This window comes from Pagrus pagrus (assembly GCF_965226575.1).
Source record: "Pagrus pagrus genome assembly, chromosome: 2".
Lineage (NCBI taxonomy): Eukaryota > Metazoa > Chordata > Actinopteri > Spariformes > Sparidae > Pagrus > Pagrus pagrus.
Genome location: NC_140186.1, coordinates 13,786,373 through 13,798,696, shown reverse-complemented (window position 1 = coordinate 13,798,696; position 12,324 = coordinate 13,786,373). Strand labels below are relative to the sequence as shown.

General features: G+C 39.3%; 1 protein-coding gene across 1 annotated transcript; it reads right to left on the bottom strand.

Moving 5' to 3' along the window:
- Positions 1 to 588: 588 nt before the first annotated feature.
- gucy1a1 (guanylate cyclase 1 soluble subunit alpha 1) lies at positions 589 to 12,016 on the bottom strand. Its single transcript, XM_084368708.1, has 8 exons — positions 11,523 to 12,016; positions 11,248 to 11,315; positions 10,472 to 10,560; positions 8,817 to 9,532; positions 5,329 to 5,814; positions 3,485 to 3,628; positions 2,116 to 2,270; positions 589 to 1,844 (listed from the first exon to the last, which is right to left on the bottom strand). The coding sequence occupies exons 1-8, from the start codon at positions 11,754 to 11,756 to the stop codon at positions 1,706 to 1,708; spliced, it is 2,031 nt and encodes a 676-aa protein (XP_084224834.1). The 5' UTR covers positions 11,757 to 12,016; the 3' UTR covers positions 589 to 1,705.
- Between the last annotated feature and the right edge of the window lie 308 nt (positions 12,017 to 12,324).

The window sequence follows — 12,324 nt, the reverse complement described above, 5'->3', positions numbered from 1 at the left end:
AAGTATTTTTTAAAAAAAGGACCTAAAAGTTGTACTTAAGTACAGCACTTCAGTAAATGTACTTAGTTCATCATGCCAATAACATACTGTAAAACTACTTTTTACAAGTAAGACTCCTGCGTTAAAAATGTTATTGAATATATATATATATAAATACAGAAGTATTGTTGGTGAAATGTAGTATTCTGTATTCATTAGGCCTATACATAAGGACTTTACATATACAATAAATAGGCCCATTTATTATTGCATCGCTGTTAACTATGCTCAAACATGTAAATAACAATTTAATGATGTGGCAGGTCAAAAGCTAGCTTTATATTCCTTATTGGCTGTTTAATCACTAATAAAACATCGCGGCCTTAATAAGCTGATCATAAAATATGATAAAAGTTCTACAGCAAAGTGTGGTATACCTAAAAATAATTAAACATATAAGTAGTCTAATTTGAGTAAATCTACTTAGTTACTTTTCATAATTTAATACCATATCATACCATGATGGGTTTTGTCAATAGCCTAATTTAACAATGCAAATCCTTCATACAGAACAGTATATTCCACACACTGTAGAGTCAGTCACTTCAGTCTGTTAATGTCACTGTTTATTGTGCTTTGATAACATTACATTAATGATAAAAGCACATCATTATGAGTGATAGCAGAACATTCATTATATTCTTGTTGTGTCGTATTCCTGCTGTATAGGAAAGAAGTGCAACAAAACCAATGTAATAAATATAGTATAAACATGTGTACAGTGGAAAAAAGTAAAAAATACATTTACATTACTCATATTAGGAAAATGTAATCTTGGAATGCTTAATGTCTAATAAATGGAAGTCTAAGTTACACGATATTACAAATATATACTGAGCTGGAGCCACAAACCTCTGGAAGAAATCATTTTATGTCCCACCACATCTAAATAGAAAAAAGCAAAGTAAATATAACTACAAATAATTTGTTTGAAAGTCTTAACATCTGTAATCCTGCCTGTATACTTTCCTATAAGGCACCTGAATCTTCTCTCTGAAATCTTCATCATTTGCTTCAGCTTTTCCAAAATATTCGTAACATGATTCTTAACTGAAACACACAAAGCCAGTTCAGTTTTGATCTCTTCTGTCGTACCAACAGGCCAAGGTGCTTTAGCAGGTACCAGTTTGAACGAATTTGAATGGACCAGTCAGATATTTTGTGGAAATGAACCACTCTTCAGGATCAAAATCCAAAATGTATTTCAGCATCATATCAACATTATGATGATATATTTAAATGTCTTCACAAGAAACAGGAAGCAACTATTGACTACTTTTGAAAAATGGCCACATTTAGTGTACGTTTCATGTGTTTTGTACTTCTTAAAAGTTCACATCAACAAAACTAGAAACCAAAACTGGAAACCTTTCATTGACAGTGAAATAAGTATCTCTGACGAGACTTTGGAAAGAAAGACAGTTTTTGTATCAAATAAATTTGCAGATGAAAAACTACAGTTGTACAAATGGATAATTGTACAGAGACGAGACTCATGTTTGACAGCGCTGCGATTAAACAGCTGTGAGAGTTTGACTGAAAGACAATATCATCAATATCTAAACAACCCAAACCAAACTATACAAGGTGTTCGCACTGTTTTCACTGGATACGTTTATGTTTCGTCAGGTCTTATGTGTTATTTGGGCTCCGCGGCAGCTTGACTTCATTTCAAAGTCAGTTTTGAAGTTTTGAAGGAGGCCTCCAAAAAGTAACAAACACCAGGGATGTCCTCTGGGAAGTTGGCCGGAAGCTCCTGTCTGCTCCTGGGAACGAAGACAAACTCTGGGCGATCCTTCAGCAATCTGAGACAAAGAGCACGCAAATAAAACATGAATCTAAAAACAATGTGGCAAATTATTTGACACGAGAGGAAACACAGCGCTCGTCTAAAAGTTAAGTTTCCTGTCGAGAGCACGTCTTTTCTCTGCAATAACCACTTCTAGAAATAATGCCGTGTACAGCATTGCCTCATTAAAATTTAACAACTGTGATTTCATGTGGTTGACATTTACTTGCTTTTGTGTCTTTCAGTAAGATAAGTATTTGTAACCTTGACTGGCAGTGTTACGTCACCTGTGGGTTGTCGGGCTGATGTTGATTTTTCTTGGTTGACTGCAGGATTCAAACTTGTTGGCCAGCGTGACATTGTTCCCGAAAAGGCAGTAGCGTGGCATCCTCACCCCAACTACACCAGCCAGCACTGAACCAGTGTGGAGGCCGATGCGCATCTGTGGAAAAAATGCAACATTCAACATGAGTCAGGCCTCTGCGTGTCTTTTATTCATCAATACTATCACTGGAGTGCATGAACGGTGTCCACTTTTAAACCATTTATGATTGTAGTCTTGGTACTCTAACATAAACGTAAACACAGCTTTTTTCAGTTTCACATAATAAAACAGATATTTTTAAAGGATAACTCTGGTTTGTCATTGTCAACTAATCACATGAAAATTAAAGTCTTTAAACAATACCACATAAGCACCATTCTGTTGCTGTAAATACTCTAAGTGCACCTGAAAGTAGTCGTGACAAATACAGGATTTACTCCTGTTTAAAGGCACCCTGTGCCGTTTTTGCTCAATAGCGCCACTCATGGCGCTATGGAGCAATGTTTTCAGTGGGTTTTAATGATGAATTCGGATTTCTGACTGGAAGACTGGCTGTTGATTTGCATTGTGTAGATACACATGTGAAATCGGTCAACTTGTTTAGTTGGTGTTGACATTTTTAGCCTAACTGTAACATTTAAAGATATATGGTAAAACACAGCAGTCTGACCTCTCTGACATTTCTACTGTGCTTAATTTATGTACTGTGTTGCTTCGCTAGCGTCTTTGACATCTAATCAACGGTGCATCTCGGACTAACTGCTAGTTTTGGTTAAACATAGCTGTCATTTTCTGCAGTCTGTAGCCAAACAGGTAACTTAGCTCTCCAACCTAACGCTACTAAAAGTTTTGTTATTAATATTAATATTAATATGATGAGAGATGACCACATCGAACATGCATTTTAGATTAAAATAGATTTATATACTTAAATGATAAATAGCATTATAGCAAAATATGTATGTAGTCTATGTAGTCAACAGTTCTTAATTCTTTTGGTTTATTACTTTTACTTCTTGATAACTTTGCATTAAATAATTGTCATACCACAGTGTCTTGCTGCAGCATAGCGTAGATTTCTTGATGTATTTATTCGATACTGTTTCGCTAGGGTCTCTAGAGATAAAGATGACAACTCTAAGACTTTATAATGTTATGGCTAAAAATTGTCATACAAAAGTTTAAAAGAAGGAATGATATCAAGACAAAACCATAACTGCTTTCCAAGCAAAACCTGGTTCTGTTCTGTGAGAGAAGGGGTCATGTGTTGTTGGAGGCTTCATCATTAAGTTGAAAAATGAGTTTTACAAGAAGTGATACTTGACCCTCACCTGTATTGGTTCTCCAGTTGGCGTCATAACTTCGTCTGAAAGTTCCATCATCTTTAAGGCCATGAGTGCTATTTGGAGCGCATGAGTCTCGCTCTCCTTGTGTAAGCCACCGGCTACACAGTACGCATCACCAATGGTCTCCACCTGAATACATGAAATGATCATTAAAATGATTTCTAACCTGTCAACTGCGACAGAAGAAAGGATTTAAAAGGTGATGGTGCTCCTGCCCAAAGTCAAGGGTTTCCTTATCAGTGCTGCTATTCAGTGTTTGACCTGAAAGATTAAAATTTATTTAAAATGTCAAGACAAAAAAGCAAAAAGACATTTGAAGTGGGCATTCATCAAAATCTCTTCACAATCTGACTTGCTCTCCGTCTTGTAGTAGAAGACACAACGGAGGAGTCATAAAACTTAAATTGTAAAAGTACTTGATCCCTCGTCATTTTTAAAAAGTCCCCAAGTGTTTTTTTCTTCATATTCTTTTGTACGTGTAAATCTGGACCGGAGAGCACTCAGCAGCTATGTGGCAGAGACAAAGTGAAACTATTTTTAGGCTCATATGCGTGGAGTGGAAACAGGGTCCTGAAGGAACCTCTGACTTCCTAGCGTTTTACGAGATATTTGTCAAACATGCTGCTCTCTCTGTTATGCTTCGGTGACAGTTTGATTACATTATCCAACCTCCCTGTAGATTAGCAGCCTTTGGCAGACACTTGGTGAGCTGGTCGAGCAATAGTCTCTGTCTTTTGCACTTGTGGTGAATAGTAATTTTGTTAAACATGTTTAATATGTGAAGGCATATGATGCAAATTATTTGACTTTATAAACCTTGTGATACTACCTGATGTGCTCAATTATTTAGTTGTCATAAGACAGAAAAAGTGTCTGTTTGAATGTGGTTTTATATTTTTTTAATTCTTAATGTTTTGATCAATATTTATTTTTTTAGAGTTACTTGAGAAAAATTAGAAATCAAAAGGCAGATTTAGGTGTTTTTATTGAGCCACAGGCAGAACCATAGTTGCTGTACCATCAAGGAGCTAACGTAAATATTTTTAGGCAACATATCAAAGTCTATCAGAATATCAGTTGATGAAAAATAAATAATAATAAAATAATAATAAAAATCCCTAAAAATATTGCCACTTCCTCTAAAATTGTGTTTTTATAAATATTGTGATGTCAATTTTTACTTTGTACTGTATCGTGTTATTTACACTTTGCCATAAGATACACAATAGTTTAAATGCCAAGACTGACCAGCGGCTGATGGTGCCAGTATCTCTACATTTTTAAGATTTTGTGGCAGGACTGTGTGAGCTTAACTTTCTAATGTCAGCTACTTCTGAAATGTCCCAGGAATTCTTAAAGGATAAGTTCACCCAAAAATGAAAATTCAGTCATTATCTACTCACCCCTATGGATAGTCAGGTGAAGTTTCATAGTCCACAAAACATTCTGGAGCTTCACAGCAAAGCAGCGTTGCAGCAAGGTGTGTGCTTATGGATTTAGCTTAAAAAAGGGTGTAAATAATGTCTTTTCAAATCAATTTGGGAGTTGTATGGAGCCATTTCATGTTTTCCTTCAGCTGTTTTTTAACATTTCAAATCAAGTCCCCATCTACTTCAGTTGCAGGAGAATGCTGCAACGCTGTCTTTTTTGTTTTGTGAAGTTACAGAAATGTTTTGTGGGCTACAAAACTTCACCCCACTTATCATCGGCAACTTATCCTTTAACTTAGCAGTTGCTACGGCTAACAAAAGGTCTAATTTAATCATAGGCTTCAATGTTAACTTCAAACTAAAATCAAAACAATGTGCTCTTCTGATCCTTCAACCTACCTTATAAACATCAAGCTCTCCACAGTGGTGGTCAAACCTGGTGTACAACTCATTGAGCATGGTGATCACTTGCATCGGGGTGCAGCGTGAGCAAACAGCCGTAAAGCCCACGATGTCAGAGAAGAGCATCGTAACCCGCTTAAACTTCTTGGCCCGGACTGTCTGGCCCTGCCACAGCTGCTGTGCCACAGTGCCGGGGAAGATGGAGAAGAGGAGGTCCACTGTCCTCTTCTTCTCCTCCTCCAGTGCTTGGTGAGCATGCTCTAAAGCTGCCTTGGCTTTCCCCAGACGCTTCTTCAGACCGTCCTGGGCTTTGGCCTGTTCACCAACAAGCACTACGTCTCGCAGTGCATTGTGAATGGGGATGTCTGACAGGTAGAGGCCGCGGCCTGTGAGCTCCTCCAGCTTGTCCACACATGGCGAGCCCAGGAACAAGATGGCGTCAGACTCTGAAACGTAGATCATCTGACCTTTAAGGTCCATGAGCTGAAGTGAAAAAAAAAAACAGATGATGAGAGAAGTTAATTTTTGCATAGCCTGTCCTAGCTGATAACTTTGTTTTTGAATAACTGTATTGGATACATCCTGGAGTTAAAGTTATTATTTTAAGTGTAAATTCCCCACAGTCACGCAAAGAAAAATGATGTTTTTTCTCTCAGTGGCAGCAGCACATTTGTAAATATGCAGTTTATATATACATAAACTCTCTCTAGACATATATGGGCGCTTAAACATTTGACATAAAGAAAAGCAGACTTGTCTGTCAGCCACACCAGTAAACACAGACCGAAGGCTTATATATGTTCCAGTGGGATGGAAACTGGAAAATAGGGCTGCACGTGATGGCAAATAAAAATCATATTGCTATTACTCGGACGAATAATATGATGGCAATTTGATTCACGATTACTAGGAATGATAATTTTTGCATTACAACTTTAATTTTCACTGAAAAAAGCTTTTAAAATCCTGATGATGGGATTTGTTAGGTCAGGACATCTCTGCAGTGCTACAGTTCTTCATTATAATGCTGTCACACATTTTACCTTCATCAAAAAATTGCAGCCTCTTGCAATTTGGATATTGCACTTGGCCATAACGCAATTTCGCTAATAATTTTTGATAAATTGTGCAGCACTATTTGGAAAACTTATCCCATCCCATCGTAGTCAAGTACAATTTTCACTAGCCACATTTGTATTATCTCAACAACTATTGGACGGATCACATGATGCTTTGTACAGACATTCATGGTTCCCAGAGGATGAAACCCGATGACATTGATAATCCCCTGACTTTCAGCGCCACCACAACTGGCAAACTTAGATGATCCCAAGACTTTTCCTCAAGCACCATCATGAGGTCGAAATCTAAATTTGTCCTGTTTAGTACTAAATACCTTCAAAATGAATGACTTTTCCTTTCGCCTCAACTGTGCTCTGTGTCTACAGCTAATATAGGAACATTAACCTTGAACTAAGATGGTTGACATGGTCAACAATTTACCTGCTAAACATCACCATCAGTGTTTAGTGTACTTGGAATGATAGAGAATGCTAACTTGCTAGACTGATAAATATCAATCAATATGACCGTGTACAATGTCCTCAGAAGCTGCAATGAATAACAGCATTAATAAGGACTGTAACCCTAACCCTAACCTACAAATCTTGTTCTCCAGATGTAAGAAAATATTTTTCTTTTGTACAGACCCCAACAAATGTCATATCATCATGATTTTGATCATTTTTCATTGAAAATAGAAAAATTCTGATGCAAAAATGATAATTCCACTAATCATGAATCATATCGCATTCATAACATCCATCAAAATAATCGCTAATACTATGATTATTATTATGCCACATCAGGCAGCCCTAAAATAAATAATACATGAGCAATAAAAACCTACTAATTTCTCATTAAAAAATAATCTGGAAGCTTATGAGGATTCAGTATTAAAACCAAAGACTGTATATCAAGTTTTTTGTTTTTTTTTAAAGTGTATTTGTCAAAACACATACCCCTTACCTTTTCATTTATCTTATTGTAATATTCTGTCATAGGCATGGAAAGACATGACCATTTCATTATCCTGGCAGATATAATTGCGATTCAGGATATTGTTACGAAAATCATCAAAATATGCATATAGCTCTTAAAATAGCTCTTGAACATACATACATAAATAAATAAATGTGCTGATACTGTCAGTATGTTTTTTTTTCAAAGAAATATAATCATAATACATGCTGTCTCTATTAAGTTATTATTTTGCATTATATATTTATTTATTTGATCTTTATTACATCATTATTACACTACAGAGACATGTATTGTATGCTACGTATGTTGTCATGATGCCTATGTTCCTTGTTTATGTATTAATGTTACACTTTGTCATTGACGAGTGATAAAATAAAGTTTTGGAAAAAATAATGACAAATTAATCTCATCTTGCTGTCTTTCTTTAGTTTCTACACACATCCAATTCAACTTTTTCTGTATGGGATACAATGGGCGAGCTGAAACCTCAGTCATGTTGATGGACTTTTTGAATTTTTGAATGACTGGATCGATGATTACGCCCACTTCGGGCAATTCAAAAGAAATCCGGCAATTAATAGGATTAAATGCATGTTCTCGAGGTAACTCATGGGAGGAAATTCACAATTATTCCGATAATGGAAATTCACCAGTGTTTTTATCCCAATCTGCGATAAAATCCTATATCCTCCCACCCTCATGCCAGTTATCACATTTACATCACCATGACTGCTAAAGATTAAAAAATATTTTAATCCCTCTAATAGTTTGGTTGTCTTATTTAGCCTCACATTGGCAGCATTGTTTTTCTCAGCTGTCGTATCAACAATATCTGTAGGTGTAAAATACAGCTAAAGGAGCATTTTGAAATGTGTGATAATTAATGTTGAAGGTGTCGCTTCTGTTGACATATTAGTGATGGCTGTGCAGAGTGGACTTGTCAGCTGAATAATACATCATAAGGCCCAGATGGAAAAGAGACTGAGACTCTTCCTTCCAGCTCACTTTTTGCCTGTTTTAATTGGACTCTGTGGTTGCTAATGTTAACACTACCACTGGAAGGCTGAGTGGAGGCATCTCTGGCTGAATGTCATTAGTCATTTTACCACTGCTGTGTTTACTCACTGATACTTTTTTTTCCTCTTGTCATGGCGACCGATTGCGGTGCACCCTCACATAAATAGCACGAGCATGGCTGTGCCTTTGATGGATGAAATGGTTTGACATTTGCTTCTGATCTCCGCTGGGGGTATAATGTTGATCTCCACCTCAGGCCAAGTGCACCCGAGTCCACCACTAATAAGCTCGACTGCTTATAAACATCCTGATTTTTTTTCTCTCTCTCTCTGTCTTACTCGATTTTATACCAAGACATGACTGGAAGACCTTTTCCGCCTCATTAGGCAGTGACGTCACTTTTCGAGCTAGATACGTCGACGTACCTTCCCTGTGTTATCTGTGGTGGAGACTCCGTGCTTGATCCGGATGATAAACTGTGTGTTCAGCATGGTCAGAATACCTTGAAAGGTGCATTTGATCTGAGGGGAGACTATAGAGAAGTGTTCCTGAAAGGTGGCAGGCCGCCTCAGTCCATCCTTCCTGATCAGTCTCTTCCTGAGCCCGTGTCCTATTTGTACCAGAACCAAGTCCTGGTCCAGGATCAGATGGAAAGGGAAGATGGTGGAGAACAGAGAGGTAGGAAGGGTCCCAGCTGAGGTCGCCCGCAGCGGACTGGGGCTCAGATTTTTAGCATCCTTAACTACAACTGTGTACAGAAGACTGGGCTGCGGGCTGGACTGCAAGATGCAGTCTTTAGCACCGGGGGGGTCCATCAACACATCCACAGTGGTGTGATACAGCAGACGGGCAGCAGCTTTGATGACTCCAGGGAAGAAGAGCTCAGTGGTTGGGCGGGGGTTGAAGAAATAGACAGTAAGCAGACCCAGATCCTTGTCTAAGCACAGCACCGAAGGTTCGTTTACACAATCCTCTCTGTCCGGGTTGGGCGGCGGGCTGCTCTGTTTCAACAAGACGTTGAAGCTGTTGAGGAAGTCGTGGAGGGCTCCCCCCACCACTCTCAAAATGTGTCCGTCCTCCTCATAACACATGTTGAAGAGCTCCTCGCCAAGAGCTACTCTCACGGCTTCCATCTGGATTGCTGTCGGATACATGAGGGGAAACAGGTGAAGATGTGAAGCCCAAAATACACATTTCTTTAAAGGTCCAATGTGTTGGATTTAGTGGGATTTAGGAGCAGAAACTTAACAGAGCTGCGGCAGCAGCAATAGCTTCCTTCAGCAGCCAATGTTAGCATAAAGAACAAACCTGGAGTAACTCTTGTGCTGTGTAGCCTTTGTGAGGTGATTTTTTTCAATTGGACAGCTCGCTTTTGCTGGTTTCTACAGTCTTACCAACCCCAGCCTTAATATACGATTTTTATATGTGTATAATTACCTGACAAAAAAAAAAAAAAAAAACGTCTTTGTCACGATAGAATGAGTCTTTTATATCTACAGAGGGAGCGGGTCCTCTGTCATGGAGTCAGACATGTGTCTAGGGTAGCCAAGAAAAGACAAACCACAACTCAATTGCCAGAATAAATGTTGGCAGGGTACGTTTCTGCAAACTTGACATTTCTTTAGGTTGAATTTTCAATTTTATGTTGTGACAACACTGACTAGGTACAAAAAACACTTGGTTAGGACAAGGAAAAGATCATGTTTTGGCTTGAAATACCTGTTTTAGTTGCCTTACCTGCCTTGCCATGTCTTTGTGTGTAAACCAGGGCATAAGCACAGCGTTGTGACAAAAAAGTTTATTTTTTTAAATTCATCCTAAACAGACCTAAGGTTGCAACATAGAGAAACCTTCAGTATTGCTTTTTTCCCGACTGCTGCGCTGCAAACAACCGATGATTCAAGAGAGGACCATCACGTTTTTTTCACTTGTTTCAGTGGCCACCATGGGGAACGGTGAGGCGAGAGGTATTTAGTTGGTTTCAAGCTGCAGCCTCACCACTAGATGCCACTAAATCCCACACACGAGACCTTTTTGATGTGGAAATACATTATAATTTGAGCTTCAGATTTGACATTACCTGTTTTGGCTGAGTACATGTTCATCATTTCCACTAAATGCTCTGGTTTGTCACTGCAACCCTGATGGTCTGTACAGCAGATCATTGGACTGTGAAGACAACACATATCAAAGTCAGACACATAAACCACAGCTCAGTGGGCCACATTTTCACAGAAACACCTCAGACTAGGGCAGCTATACCTGTTATCTTCATTCTCAGTTAATCTGCCAATTATTTCCTGAATGAATCGATTATTTCGCCTCGAAAAAAGGTGGAAAACAAGACATTGGAAGCCCGAGTGCCAAGTCTTTCAATGTCTTGTTTTGTTTGCAGCAAATTCCCACTATCTTGAAACAGCAACCAGTGAATGTTTGACATTTTTGCCTGAAAAACAACTGAAATGATTAATCCATTATTATACTTTTTTAGCTCTGCATCGGACCGTGATCATTCTGAGACAAGCGTGGAGGCTGGTTCATCGTCTGCTGTGTGTTTTTCAGCAGATATGTCAGGGATTTCTCTCCATCTCCGGGTATCCATAGCAGCCTGAGTCTACACCACACCATATTGTTGTCATCATCATTATTATCAGTGTATGGTGAGAGTGGGAAAAGACATTTTCAAGGCTCCGGATGAGGCTGCAACATCTGTCACATCATGATTGTTTTTGGGATACAGACAGTGGCAGTGAAGGCCTGTAATTGTAGTCTATTTGTAGCAGACTAGGAGGAGTAGTGAGGTTGTTATTGATGCCTATGTGGCAGCTGTATTTAAAAAAAACAGACACGTGTTACCTTTCAGAGTCCCTGGTGTGATCTGATAGTCTCATCATTCGTTGCAGGGCAGTGTGCAGCCTTTGAAACTGTATGACAAAGTGTTGAGCGAGTTAAAGGTCATCGTCTGGCAAAGCTTCAATTACAGATGAAACATAGAAAAGCAGGATTACCATATCTGTATCTCAAGTGGATAAAGAGGCATGGAGGAAAACGTGCGACGACAATAATTGCATTTTTTTTTTTTTTTAGTTGCACGAGCTGAATGTTAATGCGTAAACGTGTTTTTAACTCACCTCGGGACATGCCAATTTGCGGATGCTCTCCCCAAGTGTATGCAGGTTAACTTTGGCTCTGCTGCTCTTCTGCTGAGGTAGATCCTCACCTGATTTTCCGTGCACGTCCTTAGAAATAGGCAGTAAATCCGCTGAGCGCTCCTCAAAGTCTCCGAGCTCATGATTATTTTTGGCGCTGCTGGAGAAAGGACACTCTCCTGCGATCTTCAGCTCCTTCAGCTTCGCGCAGAACATCTTCCCCGCTGAAAATCTCCCGCTGGCTCTGCTCTCTTATCTAATTTCGGAGGGACACGGTCCTGGGCGAAGAGGAGCAGCTGCCGCGGTCTCTGCTGGGAGAAATGCCATCATCTGGTGCGCTGCTGCTCATCCAGGGTGCCTTCCTCGTCGCGACGCGCGGATTCAAATGATCAGCCCCCCCGCTCCCCCCCCCAAAAAAAGCCAGAGACAACATACAATATTCATTGAAAACTGCACGGGCAAATGATGGCAGGGAACCGTCGGTGCCCAAAAGCCAATGAGAAACTGGGAGAAAAAAGAGCAGTAGGCCAATCCATGCGCAAGTGTGGCGCGGTGTGGCTGAACAACCTATCAGCGAGGAGACATTATTTCCAGGCGACTCCTCGCATGCCATGCACTTTTTTATTCAGAGCAACCTATGGCCTGGCTCCCATCATAAGACGCTGGTCCCACCATTAACACAACAGTCACATTCCCCTTATATGTATGTAGGACTTCAGGTGTCTGTGAGGCTCAGTGGTGTGAAGTCTTTATGTTACATTGATTACAGAATAGTTATATTCAA